At 40.0% G+C, this 20878-nt stretch overlaps 1 protein-coding gene across 1 annotated transcript; it reads right to left on the bottom strand.

Annotated features, from left to right (window-relative positions):
* Window positions 1–1081: 1081 nt before the first annotated feature.
* LOC145219729 (RAS guanyl-releasing protein 2-B-like) lies at window positions 1082–20283 on the bottom strand. Its single transcript, XM_080087053.1, has 18 exons — window positions 20048–20283; window positions 17752–18271; window positions 17286–17388; window positions 15801–15857; window positions 15284–15412; window positions 13941–14100; window positions 12228–12401; window positions 10584–10700; window positions 9716–9816; window positions 9409–9517; window positions 9009–9170; window positions 8656–8763; window positions 7624–7739; window positions 7059–7206; window positions 5935–5971; window positions 3430–3603; window positions 2106–2851; window positions 1082–1903 (listed from the first exon to the last, which is right to left on the bottom strand). Exons 1-18 carry the CDS (start codon window positions 20177–20179, stop codon window positions 1769–1771), a joined length of 3228 nt encoding a protein of 1075 aa, XP_079943179.1. The 5' UTR covers window positions 20180–20283; the 3' UTR covers window positions 1082–1768.
* Between the last annotated feature and the right edge of the window lie 595 nt (window positions 20284–20878).

Genomic DNA, 20878 nt, shown 5'->3' with positions numbered 1-20878 from the left:
TTGACAATAAATTGACCTAACCGTAGAGTAATTACTCAAATGATATTTTCACATGAATCAAACCAATACAGGGGAAATGTTTCTGCGCTCTTTTCAGTCATAAGTTTGGCACATTCTTGGTGGCAGAAATACTTGCCTTGTAGATCGGAAGTGGTCCAAAGTTTCAACATCCGATATCGTCTGGAAACACATGTCACCGGCTCGCTTTCCAGTTTCTACATTTACTGGTCAGTGTTAACTTGCTTGCTATAGAATTAAAATTATTAGCCAACAACAATTAAGGCGGCTTTTATTTAACGTAGGCCCCATCTTAAATCTCTAATAAACGTGTAAAGACTACGGTAGGCCTATATATTTTGGAGATCTCTCGCGTGCGATTTAAGCAACCTGAACTTTTTTTAGATCTCTCGCGTGCGATTTACGCAACTTGAACTACTGTTAATTAAATTTAACCAATTGAGAAGTTGTTTTGGCGAGAACAACATTTAAAATCTTCTCATATTCGAACTTTTTGATTCGTTGAGCCCTTGGACGTTAAGTCTAGATACGTTCTCTTTGGGGCTGGGGTCGGCAAACTTTTGCCTGGACCAAGGCCAAGATTACCCAAGTCGCAGCGGGCCTTAGGCCTACTATTTTTCTTTGAGCTAAGATTTGCCTACACTGCGAAAAAAAATCGCTCAGTTTAATACTAAAACCCGCCGAAGTCCTAGCCTACAGGGATTTGTCAATCATTACTTTGTGAAACCTATAGGCTAACACCGTGCTCCAATTTCAGGCCCATTTACAACTCTGCTTGAAACATAGACAAAGTTACCCAAAAAGCACAGTAAATAAAGCTTTTTCCATCCATAAAGTGTGTTTTTTAGCTTATACTCTTTGAGTTGAGGACCGCGAGGCGGATAACTCTGCTTGGCGGTTAGGATGCGGCCAGCGGTCCGTAGGTTCCGATGAAACAACTTGTAACGACCTGTGTCAATAGCTTAGAACGGATGCAAATTTATTCGCAGGCTGTCGAATTTGACTTCGGTATAGGTAACACTGCACTTGGTAACTTCGGTCGACAAGATAACAAGGTAAGCTATTAAAGTCTTCCCAAATTTATTTGTGCGAACAATGATGAGGGTGACGTTTCTTCGTCGAACAAGGGTGGCATGCTGATACGACACATCAGGCTTGTGAAAACAGAAAAGCAGAAATTATACGTTGGTGGTGGTGATGAGGTAATGCAGAAAAAGGTGACAAAACAAAAGATGTGGTCTCGTGGAACGTGAATCCAAACTGTGCTAAGAATTCCATTAAAATTGTTTTGCAGTGAAAAAACAAAATGCTTTGATTGATAGGTTTTGGAAAACTTGAAATAAAAGGTAGACCTATTCAAACTTATTTAGTGGTAAAATCGTTGTAAAGGATATAGGAAGTAGCGTTTAGGCAGCTTGTGCATAAGTGTTGCTGAAGCTATTAGAAACGATTGAAAGGCGCATGACGATAAAAAACACACAACTATTGCTCAAAACCACAAATGCACCATAGAAGGCGTTTTCCCGTCATCGGGAGCGCTGAAGAAGTAAAGAATCGTAAATTTGCGTGGTGATCAGAAATTATGTGAGTGTGGATGGGTAGGTCAAAATAACGAAAATGGTAGACTAACAACAATAAAAACGCATGATACTGAATCAATTACAAAAGTTTGGACGTTTAAAAAAGGTAATATCGAATGTAAACTGAACTCAGTGAGAAAGTCTATACGGCCTGCCGGGCATTGCTGTTGTTACGTGGCCGGCGAGGTAGCAGCGAGGGAGAGTTGTGTTTGCAAGTTGATTATCAATTGCTTCGCATTGGAGAGCTCCTCACGCAACTGCTCGTTCTCCTTCCGCAGCCGGGCATTTTCGGATGCAAGGGAAAGCTGAAAAGATATACACAAAGTTTAATTTTGATTTCATCATGCCGCATTTTACGATTACAAAATATTTAGTCACAAGCAAGATACATTTGAAAGGCATTGTAAGAAATGGCAGTATTATAACAAAAGCATTTATGATTTGCAAAATTATTTAGGAAAATCCACAAACAACACTGAAAAAATTCATCACTTTTTTAATACTTACGTTGTTGTTAGCTTTAACTGCTTCAGAATCATTGTTAGCCTGCAGCGGAGAAACGCTGGATGGGTATGAAAACTGGGTATTTCCCGGGGTATTGCTTTCCATGGCTTGGGGCGTCACTGGTGTTGATGTGCTTGTAGACGCCACAGTCAAACAACTGCAACCACTCAAACCGCTGTCTCGTCGTTCGGCCGGACTACGATCCAGAAGCAGTTCTGTGTGACGTTCATGAGACGTCATCCGTGTGACGTCGTTGCTAGCGGGAGGTGGAGAAGAATCTTCGTCGGAAGGCCGCTCATCACTTAGTTCTTCGCCAGTGCTGTCGAGGCGGTCCTTTTTAGTTGTGGCTTGTTTCACGATCGGCGCCTTGCCGTACAGAAATGAAGATACGGGAGTTACTTCGGCCTCGGCTTCTGGGATGGCACCTGGCGTCTGTGTACCAGCGTCGTTAACCAATCTCTTGACAGACGTACGTTTCTTAGATATCATGAAGTTGTGCATCTTCCGCTGCAACGAAATGTTGCTTGAAAGGATGGGCGACGAGGCTTTGCGGACAGGCGGAGGAGTCTTCGACGCCATTCTGGAGTGTCGGTGTTCCCCTGGATCTAACTTGACTCTGGTGGAAAGTACGTCCGCGGCAGCGAGCGACGTCGACCGTTTCATTTGCGAAGTCTTGCTTGTTTTGAGGTCGCTGGGGATTTCGAAAGCCTCGTCTTCTATCACAGCTGTTATTACGTTGTTTACCAAATCTGCGTCAAAAGTAAAACATTACATTCGAACATTTCGTCACACACAAAATCACTGGTCTAGTGTTATCGAATATGCAACACTAATAAGTTACTTGCAAAGCTGCGGTAGACATCGGGCAAGCAGATTTATTTAGCAAACATAGAACTATCAAAGCGGGGCGAGCACTTGAATGTATTAGTTTTCTTGTCATCTTTAATCGCACGCAAGAGATCTCAAAACGTCCCAGTGGAAAATAGTGGCGGAAACAAATGTTGGCACAGAGACAGAAGACCTATGGCTCGTGGACTGCTTGCGCTATGAAAGCCATGACGCAATTGCCCGGGGAAATTAGAAACACATGTAATGTTACTACAGCAAAACTTTTGTAGCCTAGTCATCCGATATCGCATGTAAGTGTTAAACACATGTAGCTTAAAAAAGAAACTGTATTTTTCGTTGCCGAAGGCGAACACACTCATTAATATTGTGAAGAGGGAAGAATTACAACAAGGGGTGTCATCTAATGCTTAGTTGAACCACCAACAAATAGCCAGGTATTAGTAACTTGTGTGTGAATGTAAATTGACCCCGTACTTACCACCATTTGCTGACATGTCAGATTCCGACGAAACAGAAGATTTGTCACGTAGCTTGTCGCCCTTTTTGAGCACCTGAGAGGCGGTTGCCACGCTACCGTTGCGCGACGATGCCTTTGGACGACACTCTTGCACTATTCGGCCCTTGCAATGCTTATGACAGTTGATACCACAATCTATAACGCAAAAACAAAGACTTTAGTTGTGTGTTTTAGCTTACAATCATTAGATCCTAATTTTGTATACGTTGATGCTAAGAATCCTTTGAAGAAATGGTACCCATTCAGTTGTCAATATAACAACATCTAGTCTGTAAACAGCGGACCTCTGCATAACGTACCGCAATTGTTAACGATTGTTGGCAAGCCAAATGTTGCAAGATTATTATACAAAAAGACTCAGACTGACTTTTGCCATAAACATCAATATATCTGTCTATCTGGTATTACTTCCTTTAATTCCACTCTTGCAAGCTATTTACAAACAAGCTTATGCCAAAGGCCTTGTATGACATAACATGACAAACAGAACGCCCTCAAAACACACCCTGACTGATATATAACACTGAAGAGTAATGATCTCCTTAAGGGAGTCGCATGTTCGGTTGCCATCTGCGTTCTAATGGAAAAATAACAAAAACTCGATCTTGTGTTTGCCAAGCACGATCTCGCACCATGGTCAATAACACACAGCTTTACGATGTCACAAACACATGGGCTGCCAAGAAAACCTTCATTAAAGGCGCTTGTCCGACATCGCTATATTTTGGGCACCACAAAAGATAGTTTAGATAACACAATGTGCAGGAAAGCTAGCTTTTTACGCCAAAACATTGGTGAAGTGTGCTATCATATACACTATGTCAGACGCACAAATCTAACACTAGCTGAGTTCTCTAGTTCCTACGACCACCTCAAAACTTACATCAACAAAACACTTTGCCCAAGTTGCTAAATTCAGTCACTATGCCGAAACGGAGGCTGTTCATGGCTTGACAGTAAATTATAAAATGAGCCAGGACTCGACGGAAACTGTCCGGGGAAAAAGTAAACGTGACATGCATTATAGGGCACGTTAAGACAATGAGTTAATGACGTTAGAGCGCGCTCGTGATGTCATCAGGAAGTCAATGCCCCGGCAAACGTGGAAAGCCGATTTCAGGTGTAAGCTGATTAGTATAAAGGGCAATGGGGTCATTTAAAACTTAATAATCCCATAAGGGCTGTAACTGAGCGTGTTTGTTCGAAATCCCCTGTTAAATGAGTAATAAGCTTTGACAAAAATAGCACCGAAGGGATAATGCGGAATGACGCAAGGCAATGGCGTCACAGTTTGAAATATTTTAGAATATACTACGCTTTTTATTTGCACTTAAAATGGTTTATGTAAAAAAAAAACTATTTTATGCTTTATTTAACACGTTTCTGGCCTCAGCTGCATTTTTTACAGAATGGCTAACCTGAGTGAAATTAACAAGTAAACTTAACACTAGCATCTACTTTAACCTAATTGCCCTCGAATCTACAGCCAAATAAGTCCCTGTTCAAACAAGAGAATCACCACATATGTAACAACTCAACAAACAGTAAATGAGCATGAGGTTATAAACGGACAAAACTGGTCTGAAATGCGCATCTTGTTTGTGAGACCGACAAAAGGCCTTGGGCGACAGCGGGTCAAGGTGATGAAATAAACCTTGTACGTCACGAACGCTTACCATAAAATTGTCAAGCATGTTGTTAAGATATAAAACTAAGAGGAGACACGAGACCACATACTTTCAGTGGTTACGTCAGTTCACTGAACACGCTTTCTATTTGAACACTGTTTCGTGTTTTTGGTCACCACAAGCGGCGCTATTGCACTAGTGTTTTGTGTCGTAAGCAAAATCAGTTATTCTGGGCAGGAACTTGGCCGAATGGTCTGGCGCGCCTGACCCATATACAGACAAAAAAAACGATCGGGATTCGTCCCCGGGAGAGTCCTGGGTTTGAACCCCGTGAAAAAAAAAATCAGTTATTCTGACTCAAAACTACAATATAAATCACAATCGTAGCAGTTCTGAAGACGAGAAACTTAAAATTTTACTACATTTCATACCAACTCTTATGATCTTATAGCCCAGAGATGGCGAACCACTGACCCGCGGGTCATGAAGTGACCCACCACGTGAATTCCAGTGACCCACTTGTAGTTTCATAAAATGTATACTGATTACTAAAGGTAGGGTTACCAAACTTATAAGAGAATCGTCTCAGCTCAGACACGACTGCTGCGTGTATTAAACTGAAAACTAACTAGGATTGCAAGACTTGCAGAGAAGATGAAGCAACAAGCTTCTCAGCATTGAAATTGATATATGTGACCCGCTTTGTTTTCTTTCCGAATTTTAATCTCATGTTTGACCCACTTAACTAAAAAGGTTCGCTATCCCTGTTATAGCCCATGTTAAAACTTTATTTAATTTCCCTATTTAATTCGAGACATCAAGTAAACAAATGGCTTACCTTTGCACTTCCATCCTTGCTTGACTAATCCCCAAAGCTGCAAAACAAACGGCCAAATATTCATACCAAATAAAAAAAAACAGTCGCGACCTACACAAGCTCGGAATTAATTTAAATCCTAGGTTATAACATAGGACTTCTTCCGACAGCTAATAAGCCTAAGAGCATACAATCACGCTGCGCCGACTCTGGGCAAATACGCTCTAATAACAGCTTATGCAGTAGTGGATTATGGTAGGCAAACGGTTTTTGCAGCAATTTGCAATTCGATACGTTAGTCTATTCTGGGAGCTACCCAAACGGTTGCGGCTTTTTATGGATCGCCCACGACCACATCTGCATACACGCGACCCCAAAGCGTACAGGTTCTGTTATTTCTGAAATTTATTGTTTACATCTTAACATGCGGAACCCATAATTATAGCGCTAGGGTTTTAGGACGCTTCGACAGGAATAAAACATGGATTGTTTATTTTGTCAGCGATTTTATTCTTGTATCAAGTGATACAATAGTACACTGAGGTGTTTCAGTCAAGTCTGCTATTGGTAAAATAAATTCAAATCAAGCAGGAGATTTGCAGTTGGAACTATTTATTTGTTTTTATACATATTGGACACGGGCCGTAACATAAAACAGACTGGGTATCCAATTGGGCTTCACCTAAATGGCTGCAGAATATACATGCCTAACATCGATTCAAACAGAACATTATCTATATGATGCCGTGCGACCATTGCAGCCGCCATGCATAATTAATGGCTGTTATTCATCATCCAACTCGTATTTAAAGCGGTTGCTCGAATAATGATATGCATGTGCGTTCATGTCACACACCCGAATATTATTTTAGAATGTCATGACCTTTTGCTGACGTAACGTAATGGTTAAAAGTGAGGTGCGTAGTACGATATGATCCAAGTTTAGCACTTTTGGTCTTAGGTTTGTCAGCACATGCTTAAGTGAACCTAGACTGATTTGTCAAATAACGGAATTATATAATCTTGTTTACATGTTAAAGTGCGTATTTTAACATAGGCATATCGTTTTTTGCACTTCGTTCTGTACTTGAATAAATGAACGCGACAAATTTGCATCTAACAACACCAAACCCAAATCAACTCACCAGCTTCTCGCATTCCTCACAGAAAGTTGGATGAAAGTAACTTGTCTCAACAAAATCGTGCTTGAAACTCTGTGTAAACTCATTCCGTCGAGTTGAGCTGATCTTGAGAAAGTAATCAAGCATCTCTGGCATACTGATTCGCCCGTCTCTGATACACAAAAATATAAAAATTAGAACTGTGTACAGCAAAACCAGCCAAACATTTAACTTTTCTTTAGACCCTTAATATAAAACTTATCTCAGAAGTTTTATTTCCTACTGGTTTTGCAAGATAAACGTAGGTAATAACATAGATTATATTTGAATATTGTATTGAAAAAAGCGTTTAAAACGAAACTGAGAGCAAAATGTTTTGTCTTGATGCATTGTTGAAAATTTAAATGCCGCCCAAAAAGACCGGAACAATCCAACTTCTATTGTTACCACGTAACAATGTTATTTGGCGTAATAAAAAAATACATTTTTCTACAAACTCCCCATAGCCAGGCGTCCAAAGACGGTAGTGGATGAGAAAGACAATAACACCACGACCGAAAGTGGGAAATACAGCAAAGATATGACTCACTGGTCTTTGTCAACAGTTGCGAAGGAGTCAAGGCCCGGGAAATTCTGAATAAAAGACTCGAATTCCGCTTCAGAAATGAATCCGTCTGCGTTGAGGTCGTACGCTTTGAAAACGCTCTGTGCAAAAGCATAAGAGATCAAAGCAATGGAAAAATCCCTTCGGTTTTTAATGAAATGTCGTGTGGTCTGATTTCGTATGGGCCTGTTCTCATCGTGGCAGGACCATTTAAATTTAACGGGCTTGACTTTAACAGATACTGGTGTCACAGGAAGAAGAAAAATACCCATTTATGATTTTATGAAGTGAAAAATATTGGGTCGATAAAGTTCGTAACCTTGAGTTTCTTGAGACAATGGAGCATGTAAGTATTTTTACCCCTCTTATTTCAGTTAAAAAAGACTAAAACTATTTGACCATTATTTCAATATAGAAGACAACTTCGATTTTTAATCCAGTTTTATGATATCATAATTGGCTTTACAACTCAAATTTTCGTTGCTTTAAGCTAATTGCAATGGAGGGTTGAATTAGGGCGAGCGCCAGGTATAATGAACGGTACGCACACTGCGGGAATTTTACAGTCAATCGATCATGAGTGTCAATTTGGATGGTCAGAACGGTTGTTCGGACTGACACGTCATACCCGCAAATTCCATGACTTGACTAATAGTAACTGGAAAGGATGTTGCAAGCCTTTGTCGCCCAACGTATTAAACTACGAAAATCATTTTTGTCCAAAAAATCATAACAACGCATTTCATTATGCCTGGTAACAATAGGTTTAACGCAAATACACGAACTTGATATATGATACCAATGTGTATGATATTAAATCGATGTTGGGCTAATTTTACTTTTTTGTAAAAACTTATTTGTGACATTGTTATTCAATTAGTAAGTCTACAAACAGTGACGAATCATTTCATAAACAATTGAAATAAAAGATATGATTGGTTTTCGCACGTCCTGAAAAATGTATTTTAGCCTGAACTTGGTAAACTAAGCAACTTTAAGGTAGTATTTGAAGCTTACCTGAACCATTGCGTTCACGTGTTGTTTGATGGTTTCTCTGTCGAGCTGACACGTATATCTTGCGAATTCGGCAAAACCCATGTTTACGAATCGAGATGGTGATGTACCCTATAGACATAAGAAACTTCATTGCATAAACCTGAACTGTAATGATTTTGCACATTTTCTATAGTCAGTAACAGTTACTACAATCTAGCATTTTTAAATAGCAAGTCACACTATGAGACATGGTTGGAAATTATTTCAACGCCAATCCAATCCTACTTCCTTGTTTTTCTCAACCGAAACTGTAAGATCCGTGTAAAATACGGTTCTTGCGCAAAACGACTCATTTTTCGTGCACAGACTCTTACGTTTCCCGATGTGCTGTGCTTTACATCGCGAGGTTCTCGAACGACAGAAAGTTGATAAATTTCCTCTTCACTGTAGTTGAGATACAGTGACACTCGCAAGGTGTTCACCAAATCCCTGTTTACTTCGTACGGGAATGCAGTCCTCTGAAGTCCTGTGAGCTCCTGTAAGTATAAAGTTTATTGAGGGTGTAGCATACAAAACAAAAAGCTAAATGTCACACTCGAAATTAAAAAAAACTTAATCCCCCCATAAATATAGGAATCACGATAATTACAACTACAAAGTCAATTTTGGCAAAGCTATGCTGAAAGTGATGAAACTCAAACGTATGTTCTATGGAAATTACACCGTTGCTTGGCATTTGTAAGTGCCTTGTTCATTGGTTTTGATGATGATTACCTGAAATATTGATCCAATCATCATCATTTTTCGCACGTTGATTAGTTCGTCACCCACCCGGTCTGGATACGCAGCATGTAGAGCTATTAGATCCTTCATTAAAATTCCACTGCAACAAAATCACTAAATAACACCCAAATACGACGTGCTGCATTAGGTATCAACCAAAATGTTAAGGTATATTTTAGATATATAGTTTTTAATACTCTTCATATATTTTATTAGTCAACCGTTAAACCGTTCAAGTTACTTAACCTAACCATAGCGACGATAAAATCTAATTTATTTTTTTGTTTTGTTTACTCACATGACGGGAATTTTGAATTCGTTGGTGATTTGGCCATAAGCTCGTCTGTACGCGCAGTAGTTTGCCTTCGAATCGAGCAACTCAACCAGCTCGTCCAGTGTCTGAAACAGCAGACATTCAGCCATTAATCACGTGATCGTGATACGTAAAATGCAAAAAATGGTTGGTGTCAATGCCAGATATTAAAGCACTCGATGTGTGATGCTTTGGATGAAAAATGCACATATTTTGCAAATCATTCTTTTCCATTACGTTGCGTAACGTACGGTACCAAATGCAGTCCTGGACAATTTAATTTTTGGTGAATTTTCCAGCAATAAAACTGTGTCAGATGGTACGTGGTGAAACGACGGTTGCACTGACGTGTGAACAAGGCTAAAGTGGTGCGACGAGCAGGTCTCAAACAGCGAAAATCGATCGCTTCTCAGATAAACGTCGCATGTTCAAAGTCGACGACGAATTTGGCGACAACCCTGCTCACACTGCCACATGCACCCCGAGCCGCAGTGACGTCACTACGCGACGTAAATCAATCACGTGCCGTTCTACGTGCGTCACCGCAACACGTGAACCAATATCGGTACGGTTGACGTCAAATAACCCCCCGGTTGTGTACGCTTCCGGTTAGGGTCGTAACAATAACACTGCCAGTAAGATAGTCACAATTAGGGCTATATAGCATGTAGCGTTAAACCAACTTTCACTATACGGACACCCATATAGTTACATCCTGGCTGATATGCAAATTATAACAAATGCTTCACACTCAAGTAGCACCGAATTCCATTTAGCACTCAAAGTCATCGACGCTGACGAACTTTCTAATTATGATTCTATACAGTGATTCAATATTACAATTGTTCCTTACCTTGAGCGTATCTTTTGGCACAAAGCTCATGGTTTTTTTCATCCGTGCAATAGCGGTGTGTGTAAGAGCTCCGACGATTGCCATCAGTGTATTGAAGTTGCGCATGGCGTGCAGTTTCTGCGAACAAAAGCAAGAATCTTCAGGTCGTGATGAGGTGACTGACAAATGTGACTGTACCGTGCCGAAGCAAATTAAGGCGTTAGCACGATTTTGGGCGTTCCAAAAATTGCAGACGCCCCTGTTAATATTAAAATGTGAACAACAAGTTGGTATTTTGCATTCACGTTGGTAGAATGCACGTTTGAAATGATTAATAAAACACGAACGGAAATTAAAATTTGTATGCATATCGTATTCATACATGTGGTTGAGCTTATAACGGTGGATAATGTATTTTTATAGGTACATTAGGCTTTGTGGACTGGTAAACAAATATTGCTGCATCTGTGACTTGCCTACGCAGTGTTGTGATTCTAGGTTTCTGTATCGCAGTAAAGCTTTTTGCCAACGTGGGCCGATAAATTGCATTCCCAGCATGCAAAATGTATGCACATTAGGTCAGGTTAACTCCACATAGCGTTTTTTAGCAGCTTTGGTATTGTCTGCAACTCATAATAAGATTTGTAACGCCCAACGTGTATTCCCACATAGTACTGGTGTTGCTTTGTACACCTGTTATACAGCATTTTGGTCGTAATATGGTCCTGTCTGTGAAAACAAGCTGGTGAGCCCACACTTGTTGGCAAAAAAACGTGTTGTGATTGTGGTTTTTGTTCGAAGTTCTTCTAAGGAAGAGGTTACGAAAAGTTCTAGACTGCCACATTTAGCAACATCGTGCTCAAAAGACGCACCCAGAAGCCTTTAACTATTGGCACCTTAACGCTGATGGTAAATTCAGAAACGTTCCAAGAAGAAGGCTACAATTGCCATATATAGTGACGGTACCGTGCACAGACGCGGTTTTAATTCAACAAATTTAAATGTAGCACCATATGTTGATAAGAGATGTATTGTCACGAAATTTGTTTTAACATTATTACGGGAAAAAATAAGGGGAAAGGAGCCTGCATATGGACAAGGTCTTATAGGAAGTATTAGAAGCCTGGCTGCGACAAGTAAACTCGTTTAACCGACGGGTATTTGCTGTTTAGAGTGACTTGCGCAGGCAACGACCCATATTTAGCAAAACAAGATTTGAATGGTTGGGCTGAGGGCGAAACGGGAGCCGAAATTAATAGCACCGCTTTTCGACGAATAGGTGTGAGAAACAAAAACCCAACTTCGGCGAAACGCTGAACAAACGTGCGTTCCGATAAATGGACCAAACTTTGGCACAGTATGCTTTAACAAACAAGAACCATATAGGGATACTTATTTTGTTGTTGACAAGCTTTTTAGGCGTTCTTTTAAATGCCCGAAAGTACTAAATTTCTGAAAAAGGTCTTACTGCCTGTTTGAATTAAACTTGTTTGCAACACACAAAACGTGACTCACAAATCGCAAAAAAGTTAAAGAGAAAAGAGGATTACAACATAAATAAATTATTTTACATCTTTTGGGTTTTGCCCTTTCGCACGTCAAAACACATGATACAAAGCGTATCAGCCACTTTTTGTCAACCTAAAATTACAAATAACAACAAACCTTTGCGATCTCGACGAATTTCACAACAGCCACTGCCCGCTCCTGTGGTTTGACATGATCCAGGACCATACACTGAACCCAGTGTGTGATGTTGTTAAAAAGGAAAACAGCACGCTCCAATTTCAGGTTGTCCTTGATCACACCGTGCACTGCGTAGTTGTGGAAATCGGTCAGCTGCAAAAACACGCGCGGGGTGTTATTACGATTGTATATGATTTTAAGCCCTTCGCTGCAGCTTGCCGTGTTTAAAATGCCATGTCAGCAATTCACTTCGGTTATATTATTTACCGTTAGAGGTTTGATACACTAATCTTTGAGACAAATACCAGTTCACTTGTGCTGCAAATTTAAGCAAATGCAGTTTAGGTCAAGAGATACAGGTTAGACATTACCACTTGTTTTTTAGGAAATTAGTCACACACAAAAAACGCTTTGTAAAAGTTACACAGTCACGTTCACAGCCCTTATATCGACCAGTGACAACTCAACAAGCGTGCTTAGTGCACTTTGATTAGCTAACGAACAAATGCGAATTTAACGGCCCAAATACATGTCGTTAACATAATTTCACATAATTTTGGAGGTGAAAATTAAATCGATAATAAAATCGGAAAATACTTGACGTGTCCTTCAAATCCCTTGAGTACACAACATGAAATCGGCAAAGAAAATACAACAAGGGCCACGCCTGTTGCGCAGCAAGTAACAGCTCGCGACATATATCACCAACTTGTTTTGCCCATTTAAAGTCTATATTTAGCTGGGTGGGTTTTATCAGCAACAGTGGCAATCGTCCTGTCATCGCTCTCACTGTTTTTGTTGTGCCCAGCAGTCCACCAAAGCTTGGCCACAGCATCACAAGCTTATGCATAAGCATCGCTAGATTTCTCAACATTACGCAATGACTCCGTTCAACTTGTCATGGGACTTTAGATTTGTTGTGATGCACAAGTTCGGAAGTTTTTGCGTTCTTGATGTTGTTTACAGTTTTAGTTCGAGTGACACGCCTTCAATGGTTTCGAAACAAATAGAATTTGTGCAGACATGCGCTGTAACTAAATTGGAATGTTCATTTTTGTTCTAAATTTGGAAATTGTTATTTTATAGCAGCAAGACTTTACAACGTTTATCTAAAAAGCGGAAACGTGTGAAGCATGTTTATTACTTTATCAGAAATTTTTATGCTTATGTATTACCGTTGCATTTAATAACAACAAAAAATGTGGTCAACACAGATGGCGCGAACGCGTGTACTAAAGTATAATAGGTGGATCGAATTACGTGTTAGCAGCTTGCACGTTAACTCTCGCGGACAGGAAGACCTGCATTTGTTCTGCGTCTTTAGAAAACGTAGCCTAAAGTAACTAAATGCAGCAAACCCGCTGGGAGATCGATTAGGGCGGGGGGCATCGATTTTTTATGTTTGGCCAAGTAGAAGAACAAATGTCAACGCACCGATTAGGCCTTTTCTGTCTGGACCTTTTTTGATGACAAATTTGGTTTAAATAGAATTACATTTTTAAGACCATGGTTTACAACACTGTTTCATTTTCGCAAAATACCACAACCATTTGTTTAAAATCCAGAATATTTAACACAATTTTCAACAACATTCTAATTGTGGAATTAAAAACAACAAACCGCAGCCAAAAAACTTTAAAGTAATTGCATAACAACATCGCAACATAAATAAAAGACTTTTTAACTACCCACCGTAAGTCTTCTAAAACTCTTGTACTCAAGGTAGGAGATGTGTATTGCCAGTTCCTCTGGTTCGAGATGGGTAAAGACAAGCGATACCTTCCTTCGTTTGCGGTTCACCTGATTGGGTCGGATTGACAGGTGTGCGTCGGACATCCATTTGTAGGAACCCCTGCGACCAAACAAGCAAGCTTATTACATTTACAAGACACTAAACTTTACAGTAGCTGTCTTGATTAAGTTCTAACCCCTAAGGGTCCAAGTAACGAAGTTAGCTCTACCTAAAGGTCTTTTCCAGTCGTTTCATCGTTTCTCTCTTCCTTACAATGAACAAGACTGTACTTGTTGGATCCACAAAGCGTTGACAACTGCGTGCAGCTGTACTTTGCTCGTCCTTATAAATAAAACTATTTCGGCTTGGAGATTATATCGTGAGCGCAGAGTAATCAACGCGGCACGAAATGGCGCAAGTTGCTGTTTGCAAGCCACCCAGCACAATCCAGGGGAAAAAGGCAAGTTGGATAGTTCCAGACTGGCTTCGCGGAAAAAGCAGCGACCAATGCAAATGTTGTTGTCTTTTCTTGCAGTCAGCAAACATGCGCCATCCGTTAAGGGAACGGCCCAAACACTGCCACCGTGACGAAAAAATGCAAACTAAATCCGCAAATACCATTGTTTTCGAGAACTTTTTTTAAAAATAGAAGGCGTACCAAGAACTTAAATGTTGGCGTTGATGACGACCGAAAATTTATAATCAGATCAAGTTTCGTCGTTATGACCATATGTGTAAAACTTTTAACAAGCCCTTTTTCAAACAGCTGTGGAAACTGAAAATCTTCAAACTTTGCTTCAAATCACTTACTTCGTTTAATTTTATCGCATTTTTGCATGCTTACACAAATAACTGTGTCACCACAAGAAAAAGAAATATCTGTACGGTAAATGTCAAAACATTTTAACAAACAAATAACACGTGTTAATTTGTACCAATTGCTGTTTCTTTGCTTAGCGTTATGCTGACGGCGCAAAGTACAAAACCAACAACTCATAAAATAAATATTTAAAGTAGCAGTTAATTGTTAATTTTGACTGCTTAGCAAACTAAATTTCGCAACCAAACACTAGTGATATTTATTTTCATTTGAAGAAACTATGTAAGGTTTATCTACAGGTTAACTTGTTCATGCGTTTGGTGAAAAACAAAAAAACATTGTCATCCGACGAAAAGATTAAGGAAAAGATTGGCCTAGAAAATCCGGGGGCGCCCAGAATGTGAGAAAAAACAACAGTCGTCAAAAGCTGCCAGGTTCAGGAGTTTAAAAATGTTAAATGAAATCTTTTTATAGTGGACCTACTTGTTGCGGAGGTCAATAGTGGTTGTATCTACATCTGGATCGTCAAGCGACATTTCCTGCAGCTCCTGTAAACCTCGAACCAGGTTGTGATCAAGGTCAAACATGTGAGGAAATTCGTGCAACCAAAACCTATAAACAAAGATAAAACCCGCTCAATAATATGTCACTTTAAAAATGCCCAGGCAACAAGTGGTTCGAATACAAATTAGGAACCTTTATAAGAACAAACGCGTGTTCGGAATGGAAGCCAAGAATTAAATCACTCAATTGACCAACCCCGCTAATTATAAGTTTAATCCTCGCACAAACTTAATTGGTACAAATAGGTGGCCACCTTCACCAACACAACACGAAGCAAGTAAGTTTTGATTTTAAGTGCCTTTGTGCGAAGTATTTCCCTAATTGTCTTTTTGAAAATCCCAGCAATAGATCAATAGGGATTCTACGCTACTTGCGTAAAATCCAAATAACCAGCACATTTATTATCATAACCGCAGCACTTTGTCGTATAAATTACCTGATTGCGAAAAAGACAGACTTCTTCATTTCATATGAGGTACTTTCCTCTTCATACGTGGATCGCAACAAAGAAAGTCAAGGAACAAAACATTTCTACTGATATGTGAATCATCACACAAACACAGTTCCGCATACGTTACCCATTGTATACAGCGCAGAACGTGAGGTCGTTTGTTTTTGCACAACAACTTTATTGAACGCAACGCATTCATTTTTTTAAGCGAACAAGATCCCTTTACTTAAACGTGACCACCTAAATTTGCTTGATCAAGCTTTAGCGAAAACCAGGCGTAAACCACATGTGAAATGAAAATCCTATCAGGAACAATAGCGAAAGTATACGTGATAAAAATCAACCTCGCTACATCCTCAAAATGCACCTAGATGGCGTTTCGTTTGTATTTCAATCACCATGCTAACTCGAAACCGAATTTATGAAAACGGCGGCGAAATGAAGGAGTTAGTATTCACGGAAGCGGGAAAATAGGGTCGTGGTTTCCATTTAGAAATATTCCCCGTGTGGATGAGCAAAAACAAAAATTCCCGACGTTGCAAAACGCGTTTGCTTTTAATGGTTCGTGATTAAGCGTGGATTGCATCAATATCCTGCACAGAATTTATTCGTGCCGATTTGCTCTATCTTGGAATTTGTTTCGCATTTTAGCTGAAGCAATATATTTGTGCTCGTGCACTTAGTACATATACATCAGGATTAGTTTTCCTCATGTGGTAAAATATTCTTACAAGGGGTTGGGTTTTGCAAAGTTAAAGGTCAAAAGTCTACCATAGGATGTGGGACAAAAATCAGAAATTTGGGGACACACCTCTTTCGTGCTATTTTTGGCGACAAGACGTACAAACTCGTCAAACAAAACAGGTAAGATAATCGTTAGATTTGTTGTTGCAATGAACAGAAACGGCTTTTCAACGATTTTTTTGCAGTCAACGCTTGCCAATTTATTACGATAGTCGATTTAGCGCACTGTGCATTGGACGTTGTTGTTATGTGGCGTGTTCATATCCGAAAAGGGCTATTGAACGATCAAAACTTTTTTTTAAGTTTCGTAATGCTGGGACTGTGGAGTTATGAACGTTCACAAAGGGACGAAACTAAGCTAAAAAGTTTCGGTTTCCCTCCGAATAATCCTAGCAACTTCCACGCGCGTTGCAACCGCATTATACTAATTCACGCTTTAACTAACGAAATGATTGCCTTATAGTGTAAGTCTTCCAAAATTTATGGTGAGTTTTAACGATATGAAACGCAATTCTGCTGAAATTGGAGAAAAAAAGGAAGCGGTTATTTTAAAGTTTAAACTGAACGTATGTGGGGACAGATATTACTAATAACATACGAAATACAAAGATCTATCTACACATAAACGTTAACTGGGCAAAAGGCTCGATAGGCCTCTGAAACCAGCGGTTCAAGTTTCCGGGTTTTTATCCGTTCAACTGCTTTTAATTGCGTTAAAAAGGATATAATTGAGTAAATAAAACAATCAGCTGTTCTGACGTCATAAACCAGAGGTGGGTGAGAAGCAAAACTCGCGGGAAATCCTCATTACGGCAGTTTCCTTCGGGATCTGTGGGTGACATCAGGTATTTTTAGAACTCCAAAATAAACATTTAAAGATCTGTAAAGGTTGTCTAGGCGACGCCGAATCGAAACTACAAGTCCAATGCGTTTAACCAATGCAATAGTTGTTTTTTTTTAAATACATTGTAAGCATATTTTTATCATTTATGTTTATACATGCTGCTTTTTTACAAGCCAATTGGGTGAAAAAATAAATTTACCTAATGTATACAAGGTAACCATCACAACTTAATTTTGAGACATTAGTTACACGTGCACATTCCGTGCAAAACGATCCAGTGTATAAACATTAAATGTGTAAGTGACTCAAAAAGTATTTACAAACCAACGAAAAAAGCAAACTTCTCACCAAAACACTCGGCGCATCTTCGTACCAAAGACTCAACACTTGCAGGATGATTGTCCTCCTCACGGGAATGTCCGTTCTCAGTAGTTATTTCACCGTTTGCGGATTGCCGATGACCGACACAATTCGAAGTTTGCCTGGCCACTGGGGCGGACGTTTCACGCAAACGTCTGTAGCCCGGGTACGACATAGCTCCTGTGGAGCTGGTTGTAGCTTTACGTGGTTGTACGTAACTCGGCTTATAGTTTGTGCTCCGGCGCCGCAATATGCTAAGGACGGTATCTTTAAAGCGATGTCGCCCTTTGTTGCTTGATGCGACGGAGAAGGAATGACTTCGGCTTGAACGCACCGACGATTCCGATTCGCTTCGGAAGCGACCAGCTCGTATTTCTGGAATGTGTTCGAGCGACCCGTCGAGAGACGTGCGTGGATATGATCTACGGTGAAGCTTGGTTGTGTGATCCGAGTTTTGTCTTGATGTTATGAAGGAAACGCGCTGCGCGAGTGGCGAACCGGTGCAACTCTGGGTAAGAAATACAAAAAGGAAATTTGTTTGTAAAAAGTGTTGCGAAATGCAACAACATAGTATTTCTTGGACGGCGCAAAAATCTCCAATCTCACAAATACCATTTGCTTTGACGTGCAACAAACTAATCCAATATCCAATAAAGCACGAGCGTCGGAGCAGCAATGACGACATTACCACGCGGTTTTTACTTATTTGTCCACCATTAAGTCAAGCTCTTCAGTCGTTTGGATCGATTCAAGACACCCGGTCAATATTCGGGTGGAGCGGTCCCGCTCGAAATAAGATAACATCACGCCCACAATACAAGACTAACTATCATGGAAAAACGAGAATATGTGCATGAATTCTAAATGATGTGCAAGGGCTTCGATTTTTCAGATTTTTACAGCATGTGTTATGCAATCTTTCGTTAATTTGAAATGATTGAGCACAACCACGCAGGCATAGGCGCCGAGTTTTACAAAAATGCAAGGTGGCGGACGTAAATTATGACGTCACTTTTTGTGACGTAACTAAAGCGTGCAACCACACGAGCTCCAACTCAAAGCAGAAAATTTTTTTTAAAGAATGCAACGTTCGTTAAAGTCTTAAAAAAAATTATTACTGATGTTCATTTGAAACACTTTGCTTTAACGTTTTGATTGGTTTAGCAACGCTCAGAAAATGTTTCGTCAAGATGTTGCTCTTGTATCACCTAAATAACCTTTTATTACAGTACAATATAATGGCCATACATTCACTGCCAACAATTGTGTGTTTGACGTCATAAAGAAAGCACTGACCAAAACAGGTTGCAGTTTCGACACGTTTTGTTGCTTTTATGTCAGCATGCTTGTGTAAAAGCAAAATTATTGCTAAATTTCCTCAGATTTTACGATGTTTCGTATTATACCGCTACAGACAAATCAAAATATCCACGGTGGCCGCCACCGTGCTTTACAATCCCAAGGTGGCGGCGCCACCCCGCCACCGCCCACTCGGCGCCTATGCACGCAGGTATTTGTCACACGAGGCTCATTACATTTCCAAACGAAAATCAATTTTTTAGAGGCATGGCATAAACACCCACATTTGTTTTTTTCAGTATGAGGTGTAATTTTAATAGCGGGTGTTTCCATTTTTTGTCTACAATCAAACCCATTCACCAAGAAAACCCAATTTTCCCGCTCGGACAGAAGGCCAATACTGTATTACCGAAAACACTTCCTGGAAATGCGCGTCTTTTAAATCCGTCAAGCGCAAAATAACAAAAAAATTGGATGAAGGGCAGGTAACATACATATCTTACACCACAAAAGGAACCAAATCTACTTTCGTTTTTACAACATTTTCGTTTATCAGTGTACTAAAACCAGTGATAAAAGAACTCTTGTAACGATTTACAACCACAGACAATAGCGTAAATAGAACGCCTTTATCTTGTCGCAAATTCTTCGTCCAAAAACATATGGTAACGCAGATTAGAGATTGTTTCTAAAAACAGCGCACTTAAATGATAATTATACATCACTGCACAACCGATACAAAACGAATCGACTTGGTTACCATATACATTTAAATATTACCTTCATCAGCAAGTTTGTATTACCAAAAACTTTGTATGCAAAAAAACATTAGTTGGACAAACCGCACATTTAAATATAACATCTAAAGGAAGGAGGCCGTCGTATATACAGCGGTCGGGTAGTTTTTTTTATTATTACGTCCCCTGACAACGATGTTAAACCGATTTCATTGATTGTTGTTTGCAGTCTTATTTACATCACTTACAGGGATTGGACGTTGGTTGATCATCGATGAACGCCAGGACTTATCCATGGCCTGTCGTTGATAAACTGTGCATTCGTGAGGCGAGGTGTCAGTGCCAGTCCGCGAAAGGTACTGAGTTAGGTTGTACGGCATAATGACACAACAAATCCAGATGTGTTTTTCACAGTGGCTTTTCGCGCCACATGTATGAATAAATTGTATGTGCTAATGTAACAACCTATAGCATCTGCGTTCAACACCAACGTTATAACACACTATCAAAGTCACATAAACTTTTCGCTGAACTGTACTCTAATGGTGGGACATATGCGCCGTGTTTACCATCCAATCTTTCAATCAAATGCACCTGATATCAATCATTCAGTTACCTTTACGTCTTTTTCGCATTTCACAGGTACTAAACCTACTACTTAAATGTACTTTAACCTTTGTGTTGTGACCCAACATCTCTGTACAAAATTAACTTGCTGACTAAACTGACACAACAACAAGCTGGTCGCACGTGAACGACGCCAGCAGTGACCGTGACTTGATAATAGGTTGTGACATGAATTACTGAACGTAGCTTTAACCTCTCTGCATTAGTGCACTGCGCGACAACAGGTTGACCTGGGCACAGGGTAAGTGCAACACGCCGAACATCTGGCGTTGATTCGCTCCCTTTCTTTCTACCCCTTTTGCCCCTAGTATTAACATGTTCAGGTCAACGCGACTATTCAGATGTTTCTGGACTGTCTGTACATTATTGGCTTTCTTTGTTGCCACTCGCCCATTGGCATCAAGCTAACTACATTACGGTTTACAGCAAGCAAGCTATAGTCTGAATGAATC

This window comes from Phallusia mammillata, chromosome 1 (assembly GCF_965637545.1).
Source record: "Phallusia mammillata chromosome 1, kaPhaMamm4.hap1.1, whole genome shotgun sequence".
Taxonomy (NCBI): Eukaryota; Metazoa; Chordata; class Ascidiacea; order Phlebobranchia; family Ascidiidae; genus Phallusia; species Phallusia mammillata.
Note: the sequence above shows the minus strand (reverse complement) of the source record. Positions and strands in the feature narration are given on the sequence as shown.